Here is a 16,832-nt window from a genome sequence, read left to right as displayed (position 1 = left end):
AGGCAAGTCTCGGGAAAACTGTTCTGTGTGGCGAATTCTCCTTCCCTACCTTCAAACTCCGTCCAGGAAATATCACACCGTCACTCTTTCAGGACTTTTTTTTTTTTTAAAAAAAAAATCATCTTCCAAAAGAACATGCTAGCAAAGTTTCGAAGTCTCTGAGACATTCTTCTGACATTCCCTGTCTCAAACTGGAACCACGAGAACTCTTCCTCGTTCCCAAGAATAATACGGTTTAAAATAAAACGATCGTGTCATTTACATGGGGCTCATGGGAAAAACCAGTGACACAGGCTAGGTGTGACGTCATCTAGGAATGAGGCTGGACACCTGCATGGCGGGGATGACCATGCGCTGCACGGACGCGCGGCGCTGGACGCAGCGACATGTCAGGATGCGCACGAAGGCCCGCCGGAAGTTGACGTTGCACAGGGCGTAGCACAAGGGGTTGATGGTGCTGTTGATGTAGCACAGCCAGTAGCCTGAAAACAAGAAAACAGCATGATGGTTAGACACGTTCGTTATTCGTCCTTTAACATTTTTTTCAGCGTGATTGGAAACCAGTCAGTAACCCTTTAAAAAAAAAAAAAAACATTTCCAGGTGAAGTAAGTTACTCAAGAGCTTAGATACCAGAGACGGTCCCTTGCCATATTCGAGTTTAGAGCTATAGAGCTGTAGGTCTCAGCATGATGTATTTAAAAATAATGTTATCATCGGTCATCAGCGCAGTCCAGATATCCAAACATGTGATGATTATGCTGATAAAATGTGTAAGGGGTATTGTGGGGCGGATTTCATTATAGAATAGCTAGATTCTCAATTCAGCTACCAAGATGATGCCATCTGCTACACCATACTCCTTGGTCTCGAAACAAAAACTATACAAACTTGGACATTCTTCCTCTCGCCTATAGATACAGTCTCAAGACATCACAGTTTAGTGCAAGAGGCAAAGTTCTTTTTCTTAGTCCCAATTTTTATTTAAGTTTAACATCTCAGGGCTATGATGCTTCGGCACGATAATCAGACTGGCTTGCGAGGGCAGGCAGGAAAGAGATATATCATATAAGCCAGAGAAAAAATACGGGATTGTGATTTTACCGCCATACAGGAAGTCTTAGTCCTCGAGCCTGCGGAGGCTGAGCGTCCTCCCGGCGAAGTCTCGTGGAACTTCAATAATTATCTGTAGCCGAAGAGCATGTCGGGCCAGGTCGGCGAAAAAGTGACCATAGGGCCGCAGTAATGAAGGAACAAATCATACCCCTGAGACCGACCCAGCTGCCTGCCAATCTCTACCCGAGGCTGTGGTTCAGACAACACGCAAAGTGGGGCAATTATCTATTGACTGCCAAGCCCTTCAGTCTTTCCCTGACTTACCGGCCCTGACCTCTCCCCCCTCTACTTTCACACACACACAAACACACACATATAAACACACACACACACATATGAACGCGCACACGCGCCAACACGTCTACCCACCGAAACACACACACATAACACAGAAGCTGCCCCAGAACTGTTGAAACATCTCAGGGAGGACAAGAGACATTACAAGGTGTGTTGAGCGGAGATTGTATGACTGTATCAATTAAGAAAAAAGAAGGTGGTAAAGATTGTAAAATTAGTTTTAATACTAGCCTAATAATAACAAGCTTCCACATCACCAGATATACTCCAGCCAATCCGTCATAAAACTCTTCCTGAGCGTTCTTTCTTCCTTTTTCTTTTCACAGTCCATGTTGTTCTCCGGAGGAAAACATTTTACGATAGCAAACCTGTTTCGTGTTTGTGGAGGGCAGAGAAGGGAAAACCCAGAAATAAGTAAAACATTTTTTTTTCGACACAACCATGAACTGTTCGCTCCAGGCGCAGTGCAATGCGAACCGTTGTAATCTCATCTCCGCCGAGCGCTTTCATCAAGCTCACCTGTTTCGTATACACTAATGTTGTTCCAGCAACAAAAGCACGGACAGAAAATAATAATAATCAGCCCTAGAGAAAACAGCAAAGCTATTACACCAGAATATCAGTAATAGTTCCTGACATACGTGCAAAAGATTACAGCTTTAAGTTTAGGGCTCTCTGATAGGGCCAGGGGCGTTGACAGCAGAGAGAAGGTCAAAGTTCAGAAGAAGAAAGGCTGTAAATGAACAGATAATCGTCATGATTTATACTGCTTTGTGTTATTTTGAAGGTAAATCGTCTCTAGTGGTTTCAACACCTGTGCCTAAGGGAATGTTAGAGGAAGATTTCTCCCCCAGGTCGGTGTATTAACGGGTCGTTTGGTAACTTGACTTTAGTAAGGATGAGTGCTGGCCAAAGGTCAAAGGTCTAAGTGGATGTCGATGTCGCCGTAAATTGAGACGTTATCTCAAGGGGAAATAATAAGGCTATGAAGGAGCAGATTACTCAGCATGCTTTGAAGTTGGGGTGGTCTTTATCATGTCAACAACACGCAATGTCGGGAGGGTGACGTATGCTGTCACGTGTCTGGAGAGCCTTGTCCGCAGTGACGTAACCAGTCACATCCAGGTGAGAAATTGCAGGGCTGGGGGAGGGTTAACCGCCTAATCTTTGTGGTTGCTTGCGTGTGCGTGTGCGTGTGTGTGCGTGTGTGTGTGCGTGTGTGTGTGAGCGTAGCATTTGCTCAACTGTACAAGAGATATATATTCGAAAGCAGACACAGAAATGCAAAGAATGTAATAAAAACACAAACAAATTAAAATTCATGAAACACCTGGGCGTTTCATGACGACGAGAGACAGCGTATCAAGTACAATCTGTACAGGATTTTGTTTTTGCTAGCTAAAATATAAAAATTATCAAAATTTTAGGGGGAAAAGAGCTCTGCACGTCTTCTGAACCGTTACAAGTTTTCTACTCTTGAAAACCCTGTCAGGAACCTGGATTTGGAGGATCAGCGATCAACAACGAGCCCCCTTTAGATGAAAGGCGCTCAAACAAAAGTAAACTAGGTTCAAGAGTTTCCACAACATGGAATTGGAACCTGTTGTCTTTTAGTCGATCATTCCATCTGAACACTCCATGAAGCTACACGATTCCCAAAATAAGAAGATTTTAGTTTTTTTTTTTCTCGACGATTTTGATTGTTTATAATTTGCTTAAATAAACAACGGCTACGCGTATCAATGGTTCAATCAAATCTACCTCTCTCTCACACACAATATTTATATACTCATGTGTGTGTATATATAAAGAAGTGCACACAACCATATGCACACATACTCTGTATGCCAATACTTACCTCCTACACACCTTTACACCTAAATATCTCAAATTCATATCTCACACACTACATTCATGTGTTTTAGCCACTTCCAGTTCTGTGATACAAGTGTAACATTCTCATTGTCTCTCGTTACCACATTTCCATTCGGGGGACCTGTGCAGTGAATATTACAAAGGCCCATTAGCAGCCCCGTCTGTTGGTAATCAACTGTTGGTGTTTTATGTCTTCCATCGATTGCGAGGCTCCAAGCAAATGCAAAGCGGCTTTGAGACCCAAGCCGGCAACTTGTTTCAATGGCGGGTAGAGGACCAGCGCCAAGCGTCCGTAAACGCGGTTAAGCCTGTCAGTACACTGTACACAGTAAAGAATACGAATAGTTCCCCTCTACTTCCACTCACACCCCTTTCTGAATCGGATTATGGGGTAGGTTTAGTGTCCCGCGTTCACTCTCGTTAGACGGTGGCCTGTTGGTGGAAGATCCACTTCCTCTCGTCCTCTTCTCTTCCATCGAGTAGCTGGACTAGGAGAGGACCACCTGTGACTGAAATTAGTTTAGGTTCTTGTCCTGCAGTTGGACATGGATTTTTTTTTCTCCTTACACACACACGCTAATAAAAATTTATAAGAATTATAAACACCAACTTAACAGGAATATGCAAAATAAATATGATCCTAAACCCAGTTTATTCCTTATTTGAGAAATTTTTGTAATAACGTTGGAATAATTCTATTGTTTATCTTGACAGTTTATTAACTGCTTCATTAAACTATCAGTCACGGTCTGGAAATCTTTAAGTTCTTGTTTAATGTGGTGTGTGTTCTAAATGCCCCCAGTGGGTCATAAAGTAAGTTTCTGCCTGAGATTTGCCAGCTGCATAATGAAGCTACTCCCTGGACAACCGCGACAGCAGGAAGGGAACCTGATAATCGCGGTGCACTGGCCGTCTAGGTCCCGGAACACAAGAAGATTACCGGACATTTTAGATGGCAGATAGCACCAGCCGATTAACAAAACGGGCCTTCGGCAAGAGGATGAGAGGTTCTCCGCCTCAGAGCCCTCTCAAGTCTCATGCTTTTGTTACGGAGGACAATGCTCGCGTCATCATTTTTGCTTTTGCAGTTATTATCCACAAGATGGAGGCGTTAGGGGTTGGGAATGGAAAGGGACGAGGATTGTGAGGCGGAAAAAAGAAGAAATGATGACCCTGTAAGTCAACTCATTATATATTTTTGACTGATGTTTGTAAGCTAATGGTGCAGGTGAATCGCAGAGTTCCACTTGGACACCTCGCATGAACACGAAGAAACCATCACACACACACACACGAGAGAAAGAGAAAGAGAAAGAGGAGGAAAAGAGAAAGAGAAAGAAAGAGAGAGAGAAAGAGAGAAAGAGAGAAAGAGAGAAAGAGAGAGAGAGCTTTTATTTTATTTTAAGATCAAGAAGACAAAATGTTTCTAAGAAAACATGTCAAGCTTACTAAACTAATTTGTTCTCCCTGAAATTTAGGAGCTTTGCTATCTACTTTCGTCCGTGAGTTCGTTACTTCTTGTAAGGAATTTCACCCGAATACTCCGATCAAGTTCACGCCAATACCTCTCCATCCGGCGACTGAACACACTTCAGCTGGAAATCGGGTTGTGGGGCCCGGCGCATTGGCGAGGGTCGAGAAGCCAAATGAAGAGGTGGCACGCTGTAAACAAGAGCTCGTGAGCGCTGATTAGTCCTGGGGGTCTGGCCTGCACTTCTCACTCCTCTCTGCCCTCGCTAAGACAGTTATTTAATCATGCGGCACGGGAGAACATCCACCTCCAGGCAAGCAGGAGGGGGAAGGGGAGGCAAGAGATGTGGTGGTGGTGGTGGGGGCTCGAACTGTGCGCAGATGCAAAAGCAGCAAAAGGATGTTTCCGCGCCATCATCAACTCCAGGACCTTCTAACCCCTCCTCTCTCCGCTTACCTCCCCATTCCCACTCCCCAAACTCTCAAGACGGAAACGTTCCATTCGGTGTTATTGTGTGAACTTATGTTACGTGATCGGCTCCGGTTTTCACGGACGACAACCGCAAATATTTGCAGGCGGACTGCAGATAAGGGAGGTAACCATCTCGAGAGTTGCGGGTGCTGACGACGGATGGACAGTCGTGTAGGTGGAAGCACAGACACTGTTGGAAGCAAACGGACAGACAAGTTTCAGGCAGGGTTCAGGCGCCTTTATTCGTTTATCCAAGTGAAAGCATCTTGCAGTGGATTGGTGCGAAAACCTGGGTTCTCCCTCCCCATCCCGCCACGAAAAGTAGTTAACATGCTGAACATCTTCGTGATGGCGAGAATGTGGATTCGGTCTCCTTGACTCTAAGCCTTTAGTTTGTTGCTTTGAGAATGATCACAAGCACACTTCGCAAGCAATCAAAAGGTCGCTCCACTTTTGTCTCGTCTGCTGAGGCCGGAGGTACGATGCGAGGGTTAGTCGTTACTCTGGGAGAAGTGGGGTGTGCAAGACGCAGGTCCTTGGTTTCTACACTTTCTGTGCGCCAGTGGAAACCATGTAAATACAAACTAATAAAAAAAAAAACATTTGGTGTAAAACAACACAGAAATTCCTCATGGTTGGGTTATAAGGGATAAGGTACTTTACTAATGAGTTTTCGTTAAAAGAGTAAGATTGTTGCAGCACGAGGAAAGTAAAAAGGATGAGAGAGAGAGAGAGGAAGATTTCATTTATCTGTTTAATTCTACTGAGTTTACAGAGTTAATAAACTTAAGCATACATGCTCACGCGCACGCACCAACACACACACACATAGTTTATTTCCACGACTGTTTATCTGAAAAATAATCTAGGACTTTAAGGCCACAAATTTTTTTTCCGACTGACTTCGTTGATGTCGATAAAGTTTGTTTCCCAAAATCTTAGTGCAGTCCCCTTTCTCCTTAATTCTGGCAAAATAATTCTTGAAACATCACCAGAAAGCGGCTTCATCAGCTGTAACCCTGACAGCATATATCTAACCATGTTAATTCGCGAAGTCTGTATTTTAACCTCTGTGCATAACGATGTCTGTATCCCTGTGTCTTGAAAGAAAGTAAGGCATAAAGAAAGGAGACAAAAATGAGAAAAAAGAAAGAAAGATGAAAGGGTGGGGGGTAATGTTATTAAATTAGTTTTTGAAACCCCCGTCAGCGTCTGAGCCGAGCTCACGCATGAAAAAAAAAATTGAACACTCCTGTCGACCTTTAACCTCATCGCCTAGGGTGGAAATATATGCCACGTGGGTGTTTAGCACATTTGGCAAACACACGCGGACAACATTTCAAGCAGTTGGTCTGAGGCCTCAGAGGGTGCCGGCCTCTTTCAGGAGGTAAACTGCCGACTGGTACAATAAACTGACATCAGTGAGGGAAGCCGCCAGCATCACGGGCATCCTCCTCCTCACGACAAGACAACGGTGGCTGAGGAGAGAGACTGGCGGCGTAAAGTCACGAGTGCTGCCGTGAAAATATTACGACCGAACCGTCTTGCCAGGAAACCCTGACCTTTGACCTCCCTCCCCTCTTCCTTTCCACAAAACCTTACTTTTTGCAAAAAAAAAGCTCGTTCGTCAAGAGTAAACAAACATTTATCAGGTCTACAGACGTTTGATATGCAAAGCACATATTCACAAAGTAAACAAGCGTTTAGAACACACAAATAGACGTTTATCACACATACACGCACGTTTATTTTGCTAATGTATGTATCACGTAAATACGTGCTTGTCACGTAGACACGAGTTTGTCACACGTGAAGGTTGAAACGAATTTTTTTTAAACAGTGAATTTTTTTTCCTCCGGTTTGGTTTGGAGTCCTAACTGTCCAGGGCTGAAACCCACGTAAACTGACGAGGAATTGTTTGTGCTACATCCATTTGTGTGTAAACACAGCGAAGACAGCTTTTGAGGTGGTCGTGGGCAAGTCGCCAGAGGAAGCACGAAGTTCAGATCATTATTCTTACTTTTCAGCAAGCTAGCACTCACACTTCAAGCGCACATACACAAAGGCATTGCATGACAGTAAAGCACGCGCGCGCACACACACATAGGTGAATAAGTAGGTAAGGTATTATCCCTACTGTCAGTGAGGAGTTCGGTGTTTTGAGGACGTTTTGAGGGTGTGACCATCTTACTTTCCCCGACCCTCAAAGGACTGAGCTGTCCATTCTATAGATGTCATCACATGAGTATCGAAGTGGTCAGTCGGATTCAGCCGCCATTTCTCTAACCACCAGGCAATCCTCTTCTCCAGAACTCAAGTGCTCTCAACGACAGTTGTTATGTCAGATACATTCATGATGTTAGTGTTGATAGCGAGATCAGTTTTCTCTTCGCCACACATCAAACGAGAGAGATTCAGAGACACTCCTCCCTGTCTCTGACCCTAGTATCTACATTTCTCTTTCCCTCCTTTTCTTCAAACAGTGTTTGCGTTCAAAGCTTTTAAGAGATATCTTCCATGATCTATAGCGAACTCTGATTCTGGCTCTTCAATTCTTCATCCCTGCACTGCATCATTCGTCTGTTGTTTGTTTGTTTGTTTCTTGTGTGAATAACTGTTGGTGCGTTTGGAGTCGTTCCTGGATAGCACATTGTGCTCGCTCCATCCTGGCACATGAGCTCTACAAATTATTATTATTATTATTATTATTATTATTATTATTATTATTATTATTATTATTATTGAAGTTCATGCTCATGAATGATTTGCTCCTGGCTGCACTAGGAGACAGATTGGTCGATGCACTGGAGTCGGCGTGATGGCGGGCTTCCAAAGTCCATTAATTGAGCTTTGTTTGACGAATAATTTAAAAACAAAATATGACAGATGCAGTTGGAAGGAGCCAGCTATTGAAGCGAGAGGTGATAGAAGTAGCAGATCTGCTCGCAAAGGAAGCCGAGGCAACAACAACAACAGCAGCAGACCCCAGCAAACAGTGAGAATGTTTTTACCTCCAGAGACGATTGACAGACGCTCGGTGCAGAGAAGATGTAGCAAGTAGGACTGTTTATATTGTAAACAAGAATGGGACTGAGTAAGCCTCGACAGCTGATCGAAAAGTGTTGTTTACCACCAGCGTTGATATCAGAATACGTAGTGGTTGTTTCTGTCTGTCTGTCTGTCTGTCTGTCTGTCTGTCTGTCTGTCTGTCTGTCTGTCTGTCTGTCCCACCTCCCAGCAAATATACGAGGACATACACATTGAAGAAAAAGCCACCACGACTGCATTCATTAACATATAAATATAGAAAATATTGTTAACTGAATATGCAAAAATATTGTAACTACTTCCTATTGTGCAATTTTAACTTTCACTCTTTTTGAGTCATGCATTTAGTTACTGGAAAATTTTAATTCTCTCTCTCATTTATAGACTGACAGACGCGCGCGCGCGCACACACACACAACTAAGCGCGCTGAATTAACACACAAATAATGTATTATACAGCAATCCCTTGTTTTCGGTTGTTTGACCCACCCACCATTCATGCGATGATCCATCTTGTATTGCCCACGCACATTAACGAGTAAACAGACATGTTACAAGCCATGCGGACCGTGAAAAGCCCAGCGACTGAGGTCACACGGACACGAGTGATTGTCAGACACTTTGTCGGTCTAACAGACAGCAAAAGCGAAGCTTTGTCAGGAGCCTCGTGGAATGAACCGAAGAGTGCAGATAAATTAACTCCGAGGGAGGTTTTACAGCCGCACAACCTCACCCGGGTACCTGATGTATGGCTGCACCCAAGTGCGATGTCGGCGGAGAAAAGTTACGGCTCTCGTCTGCCTGCTGCTGTCAGTCTCGGGTGAATGGTGCGTGACCGGGTGACCCTCCGAAACACTGGAGTCTTTTACACACATTGGTTTTGTTTTGCATTTGACTTTATTTTATTTAATTATTTTTCCGTGGTGAGGCGCGATGAAGGGAAGGTTTAGAGCGGGAGAGGTCTGAATGTTTGTTTATTTTGCACGAGCGTCATCTGTGTTAGTCAGGAGGTTAAAGTTCAGGGAATGGCACACGAAACACGGCTCAAGCTCGTCAGGGTAAGATTGCGCAAGAGACAAACCCTGGTTTTGAAAATTCCCCCACCCAAGGTAAATGGCTGTCGGCTTTTAATCCGCCTGTCAGCAGGTGAGTTATGGGATCGTGAGGACGCTTGCACTCTGAGTGCAGCTTTACCCGGTCACGGTCTGTGTGACAATACACACTAAGATGTGAACCGTCACGGGGTGATGGTCCCCACCCACACACGCACACACTCCACCCACCGGGATGGAGGAGGAAGGAAGGAAGAAGGGAGGGTAAAGGGGAGGGTCGCAGACACTACTCACCTATAGCGTATAACGTGTCGTTAATGCAGCCGGAGCAGAAAGTCTCTACCAGCGTAAAGATGTTGTAGGGCGTCCACGTGATCAGGAAGGCCAGCAAGATGGCGGTCAGCGTCTTGGCCGCCTTCTGGTCCTGACGCCGCTCCTGGCGCCGCAACGCGACCTTCGACCTCGCGCGCTGGCGCCGCACGCGCACGGCCACCTTGGCCGCCATCTTGGCCTGCATGGCTGCCTTCTGCAGGTCGTTGCTGTGGGCGCGGCGGGCCAGCGCCGGGGTGCCGGTAGGGGGTCGCACAGGCGGTGGTGGTGCTCGTGGGTGCTCGGGCTCTGAGGCGTTGGAGCCGTCGTCGGAGGGGTCGACGTCATCGTCGCTGCGGCTGCGTCCGAGGTGCCGCAGCTCCTCCTGGGCAGGTCGCCGCTGCTGGTGGAGGGGTCTAACCATGGGCAGGCTGTCGTCGCTGTCGCCGTCCTTTTGAAGCAGCTCAGGGTTGATGCCGGCGAAGCTGTCTCCGTCGCTGTCCGGAGTGAGCCGGATGGAGGGTTTGAACCTGTCCTCCGTCTCGTTCGTTCTGTGCGCGACTTCCTCCCTCTCTTCTTCCTCAACGTCGTCGTCCTCGTCGAAAGAGCTGGCAGCTGCAGCGGGCAGCTGTATCACAACGGTGTACATCGTCTCTTTTCTCTGGCACTTCTCGAGTTTCCTCGAGGTACCTTCATCGCTCTCGTCATCTTCTTCCTCGTCTTCGCTGTCAGCTTCATTTTCCTCATCGCCAACCCTTTCATTCACCACGGTCTCTTCTTCTTCCTCCTCCTCTTCGCTTCTCACGTCTTTCTCCCTCTCCGACTCGAGGAGAGGCGTGATGGCCGATACGTGGCTGTGACGTGAAAAAGACGTAGTTAACACTGAATCCGGGGTAATAGGAGGAAAGGTCGGTGAGGCGTGGGGCGAGTCCACGGGCAAGAGGGGGATCAAAGACGAACTGCAGTTCATGGACACACTCAGCGGCTTCCGCACAGAAACCTGGTGCCCGGTGAACTGATGCTGCCTGAAGACGGTAGGCCCGTTGGCCCTGGGTACGGGGGAGTCGGCGGACAGCGACACTGTCTTGTTTGCTGAGGGCGAGGCCGGAGGGTCGCTGGTGCTGGACTCCTCGATGTAGTCGGAGTCGCGGTCGATCTTCAGGCACGACAGCAGGCGGTTCTTGAAGGATGTGGACCGGCCCATGGCCTGGAAGGCTTCAAGATCGTCCAGCTCTGGCGAGGATTGGCTGTGCTTCTCGCTCAGGCTGGACACGCCCTCGTCGTCGCTGGAAGGCAAGTGCGACTTCTTGCTGCCGTCCTGCTTCTTGTCCTGCTTCATACCCTGCAGCTTGGGCAGGTCCTTCTGGCGTTTGCGGGTCTCGCGGTAAATGCGGTGGTAGATGCCAAACATGATGGAGACGGGGATGTAGAAAGCGGCCGTCGCCGTGAAAATGGACATGTATCGGTTAGTTTTGAGAAACTGGATGTAGCACTCAGTGTCTGGGACATTGCGCTGGCCCTCGATGTAGGGCCAGGCGAAGATCCACGGTGTCCAAAGCAGAACGGAGATGATCCAGCCGTGCAGATCATGGTCCCCGCTCTCCTGGGCGTCCTCTTTGCACGGTAGGTCAGAGGTCTCGTGATACTCAAATAGCGGTCGACGCTGATGATAATGAGGTTGGCAACGGAGGCGTTGCTCATGGTGTAGTCCAACGCCAACCAGATGTCACACAGCAGCGCTCCAAGCGGCCAGTAGCGCATCAGCAGGTACAATGTGTACAGCGGCATGGAGACCACCCCGATGGTGAGGTCCGCCACGGCAAGACTCAACAGGAAGTAGTTGCTGACCGTCTGCAGGGCCTTGTCCATACGGAAGGCCACAATGACCAGCAGGTTTCCACCTGCGGTTAAAATGGACAGCACGACCACCACGATGGAGATCATCACCACCTCCAGCGCCGGGCGCGGCAGTGGCAGGTCTGACGTCGGCTGGGTATCGTTGTACCCGTCGCCATTGTCAGTGACGTTGCCAGCGCCGACGACGCAGCGGACGAAGCTGTCGTTGCACGTCACGTTGAGGCCTGTGTTGAGGACGGCACTGAGGATGATCGAAGCCTCCGTGCTGGCGTTGTCGAGACTCCAGGACGAAGCGGAATCTTTCAGGGACCCGAATACATCTTTGGTGGATACGATACTGTCGGTGGGTTGGCTGAAGACGGAAGCGGCACAACAGTCTGAGTCCACATGATAGGATCATCGCTGTTGGAACGCTCGGGGTCAAAGTGTAGGTCAACTGCACGGTTAGCCTTTCTTTTCCTTCTGCTAAGACTTCAGCTTCAGTGAAACGGAAGGGCATGCTATCCGAGGGTGGATGATGGCGAGGCACAACGTCTAGTTCTTCCGGCGCGGGATCGACACCCACGCTTCACTGCCGCACACATGGCATCGAGGTTCTCACTAAACGGGTGCTAACATGACACCAAAAAACCACCCGCATCTTCTTGCTGCACGACAAAAACATTTTTCTTGCAACCCAGCAAAGAACGGTGTCTGCTGCGGACACGAGACCGCTTGCAGCTCCTCCATGATTTCCGAATCACCGCACAATTATCTGCGAACAATCGTCCCGCCAGGCGTCTCTGCTCGTCACCAGGACGGTTTAACTCGTCAAGTGAGGTCTGTTCGTGGCAGGAGAGTAGAGGTCTATCCCAGATGGCTGGCAACGGTGTGTTCAAGACGAACTCGACCAACTCTCCAATAGCGACGTTTGCGAGAGGACTGAGGTAGTCTTTATATCAGGTCTGAAAGAAAGAAGAGAAAAAAGGTTATTATGGGTCGCAGTGATCTAAAACCTCCTGCGATACATGAGAATTCATACATTTTTAAGATGCCTGCCCTCACGACGGTGCAATCTCACGCAACTCGCCTATAATTCTGGGCAACCGGGAAGCAAAGAGAGCAGCGATTTATTACATGTTCCCCACGACAGTGTGTGTGTGTGTGTTTACATTTATTCTACAGTTTTCCCTGTCTCGATTGTCTGCATGCATGTGCTAACCCTCTTCCCCTTCTTATCAACAACAACCAAAAAAAAAAAAACTAGCTTCAGTGCATCGACGGTCATAATAATTCAAACATGCAAAGATATGCCTTCATAACCTTCTCTCTTTCTCTCTCTCATTTTGTGTTAGCTTAGTAGCAAACTAATCTCCATGACAATAATCGAGATGTCAAAAGTCAAGTTCCATAAGAAGAAGCGGCTTTGTTTACAGCTCGACTGTTTATACTGCTGAGTGTTTAATGTCGAAATCACAACGACAGACAAGCTTTTTAGACAGAGACAAAACATGAAGCCCCACGAGTTTTCAGATGTACGGAAACTGAATGGCAAAGAAAGACAAACGAATGGAAAACGAACGAGAAAGCACGGCAACGAATGGGAAGTGTGTGGCGAACAAATGGCCGAGTGTCTTTGGTCAAGAACGATCCCTGCAGATTAAAATGCGAAAACACATTTATGTAAACCTTCAAAAAAAGAAGGTTAATGAGATCAGGAAAATATTGTTTGGTGACAGTATTTTAAACAGAAAAAGTGATCGTCACTGGAGTTATTTCAATGCAACTCAAGATGGCTGTTGGGAACAATAATTTTTTATGACCGAAAGAGAGTGGAAACCAGAGCGGGAAGTCGGTAAACAGATCGAATGAACATGGAGAGAAAATAGAAAAGTATGGGGAAATCAGGCAAGAGTTTGTACAGTAACTCCCTTCGGCAAGATGTTCAAAATAACTTATTTTGTTTGTGTAAGAGAAGTGGGGTGTGTACCAGAATATATGCAGAAGCAGGCGGACCTGTTTGTTAAGTATCACAAGAAAGATAAAGTCGACAAGAATGAAATTAAAAGTAGATAACGTGGTGACTAGAAAACCTCCGTTTTGTTTTGTTTTGTTTTTTTTTTTTTTTTTTTTTGGCGGATAAGTTGCGAATAGAGATTTTGAATCAAGCCACACATCCTGGTCATTGACCAATAAAATAGAAACTTCTTCTGTTGGAACTTTGATATTAGCGCTTGTGTTGCTAACAAAGAGACGACAGCAAAACCCAACACGACGGTACACAACACGAGGTAAGGGGAGGCGATCCAGCGAGACGGTGTTGTCTCCCTTGGTCTCAGCTTTGCCACAGGCAATTTTTCATTCCATCTTCCGGTTGACGTTTTGCATGATATGTGTACGTGTACGCTTTGTGTAAACAGGATTCCCTTGACTACGGCGAGGAAAAGTGCATGAAAGTATTTGTGTTAATTCATTTAAACTCCATGCACTTAATTGTAACGACACGCGCAACTAATTTAACTAAACCGTTACTGTACACGTCACTCGCATGTCACCATTGCAAGGAGAAACTCAGGGTTCAGATCTCGTGTCGGGGCACTCTCTGTATGTAACACCTGTGAGCATCGGGGGTTTTCTCCGGGTACTCCGGTTTTCTCCCTCTCCCCCACAGTGCGAAATCACCTCAAGGTGGAAGCATTTTCCTGCTAAACAAACCAACAAACTTTTAGGCGTGCATGTGTGTGCGTGTGCGCGCGCAAATATGTAAATATGTGCTTACAATCTGCACATATTATTTTTTTTGAAATATGGATTTTCATCTATTTCATTTTGTTCTCACAATTATTCCGCCGCACAGGGAAAGTTAAAAAGAAAATGTTAAACACTTGTTGACACAGTTCCTGTCATGACCTTTTTCACCGTATAAAAATAGCTTTTATCATTCCAAGCTCACTGCGGGAGCTAGGGCAATGGACTTCAAAGAAAATTATATACTGGACCAAAAAAAAAAAAAAAAAGAGTCGAAGTCACAGATTCTTTCAAGACGATTGCCTGCAGGAAGAGTTGCCGAGTAGGACAAGTCTGATTGTGCCCTCCGATCAGCGGAGGGACCCAGCAGAGTTTTAATCAGGATCGGGCACTGTCTACTGTAGCAGTTTAACAGCAGACGGCGTTTAAAGCGGATTTTCAGCATAAGAAGAATTCCTGAGGGTAACTCCCAGGTGGTTTCCTTCAGCTTTCATTTCCCGCGCTTACCGTGTCCCTCCAAACCTCCTTTACATGCCAAGCGACATCTGGTGACGTTTACAGACTTCAAGTACAGGGAGGCAACCACTGAATGCGAGTCAGAGGTGAAAGGTGTAGGGTGGTGGTGGTGTGAGGGTAAGGGTGGGGTGCGAAGGTGTGAGAATGGGAAACGAGCTTGTTAAAATGCGAGAGTAAGGTCTCCCTCACGACACTGGGTGACGTGGACTGTCAGGGCGGGCAGGTGTGGAGGTGCGCATACATGTAAAATAATGAATCTCGAAAATTAAATTTAAACTTCTTATACTTTTTGTCTTCTGTAATTTGTGATGCGTGCTGTTCTTCGGGAAAAAATTCGACATCGTGCAGTGCGTGTGTGTGCGTGTTTTCACAGGGGGAGTGGTAAGGAGGAGTGCTCAGTACAATGAGTGTAGGTGTAAGGTAACTGCTATTGTTTTCATACGGGGTAAACCTTTCTTTTTCTCTCATCATTCTGTTTTTCTTTTTTATGCTAAATTTAAGTTTTTTAGCCGTTGACACAACCCATCTCACACCGACATTTACACAGCCCCCAGCCCATACCACACCGACACTCACACACATACCAACTCACAACAACATTTTCACAGCTCACCTCACAATAACAATCACACATCCCATATCAAAATATTTACACTCATCTCACAACAACGCCGATGTGAGATTTTATTGTCCAAACTGAAAATCTCCATCGCTAATTATTTAATAAAGTTTTATTTTGTGGGAAAGTTGACCTGAAAAATGTCTGCAGTCTTCGCATTTAATTTATTTATTTTTTATTTTTATTTTATTTTTTTTTTGTTGTTGAAAACTTTCCCTAGCGTGCTAGCCGAGTTCAAGGCTGTATTCTGAGATTAAAGGCAGGATAGTAATTGATACAACGGCGTTGAGAGGAACCCTGTTTAGACACTTGTGGGGAAGGAAGCCTCGGAGGGATGTTCTGGCAACTTCCGACACCAATTCCACGGCGGAGGTGAAAGCAGACCAACTGCTGCTGGGAGGCAAGCTTCTGCCGATATTGATGGATGGCTGGCAGCCATTGGATGTGGAACGACTCCGGTGCTGTTCATTCGACAAGATTTACCATCTAGGTTACAGGGCCAGGCAGACAGACGAACAGACAGAAAGAGAATTGAATTGCTGTGCGGGAATAACTAAACTCTTCAAACAAAACGAATCAAAGTAACACACCCACACACACAACACACAAACGCCATGGCACCAGCGTGTACAAACACACAAATCTCAATACCGCATATTTCTATAGGGCAAAAAAAAAAAAAAAAAAAAATCGTCACCAGAAGCAGACAGAAAAACGAAAACAAACATAAACATATGACATTCAAATTCATTAAAATCATTGGCGACGGCAGACAAAGAACAAAGGTAACAAAAAAGACGAAAGGACATTAAAATACAGAGAAACATTAAGAGCTTGAATAGCCACACTGGCGTACACACATCTATTCCACTAACATAGTATAAACCATAAATTTTGAAAGGTCGAAGAGTACATCTCTGTAGAGGTAACAAGGCGGCTTTCTCCGGCTAGTCCCTCACTATCTCCACCCTTTTCTTCGCACCTTCCCACCCGCCCGACAAAGAACAAATTCACCTGTTAGAGGGAAGCGCTTTTTTTTTCTGAGAAATAAATCAAGCAGCCAAGGCTGAACGGCTATAAAATCGTCTCACTGGGGACTTATGTATATTATTTTTGTAAGTGCTGTGCACAGTAAAAAAAAAAGACAACCTTTGTAAGGGTGATCCTAGTTTAAGTATACGTAGGCTACATTCTGTGTCTCGTTCCCGTGGACACATTTCTGGAGCCTTGTAGGCAGGATTGGACATGGAAAGACTGATATTGTGAAGACCTCAGCAAATGAAAGACTTGGGACCATGTGTTAATTAGGTGTTTCCAAGTACAATTCTGAGGTCTGTGCCGATGACATCTTTCTGCGTATGGTGGTGTTTGTATGCGTGTATCTCGAGAACACAGAAAGGGAGAGATTATTGGGAAATAGTATCTTGTACTGAGCTTTTGTCCCGGCAGATTTGTATAGTAAATTAATTATTTAGT

The 16,832-nt window shown here is 46.0% G+C and overlaps 1 protein-coding gene across 1 annotated transcript; it reads right to left on the bottom strand.

Annotated features, from left to right (window-relative positions):
• Positions 1–227: 227 nt before the first annotated feature.
• Positions 228–11,887, bottom strand: LOC112570478 (muscarinic acetylcholine receptor M4-like; the record flags this gene model as incomplete). Its single annotated transcript, XM_025248910.1, is given in 3 exon segments — positions 228–482; positions 9,623–11,218; positions 11,221–11,887. Coding segments are annotated over 3 exon segments (2,439 nt in total), but the record flags the coding sequence as incomplete, so codon positions are not given.
• Positions 11,888–16,832: the final 4,945 nt, after the last annotated feature.

This window comes from Pomacea canaliculata, linkage group LG8 (genome assembly GCF_003073045.1).
Source record: "Pomacea canaliculata isolate SZHN2017 linkage group LG8, ASM307304v1, whole genome shotgun sequence".
NCBI classification, from domain to species: domain Eukaryota; kingdom Metazoa; phylum Mollusca; class Gastropoda; order Architaenioglossa; family Ampullariidae; genus Pomacea; species Pomacea canaliculata.
Note: the sequence above shows the minus strand (reverse complement) of the source record. Positions and strands in the feature narration are given on the sequence as shown.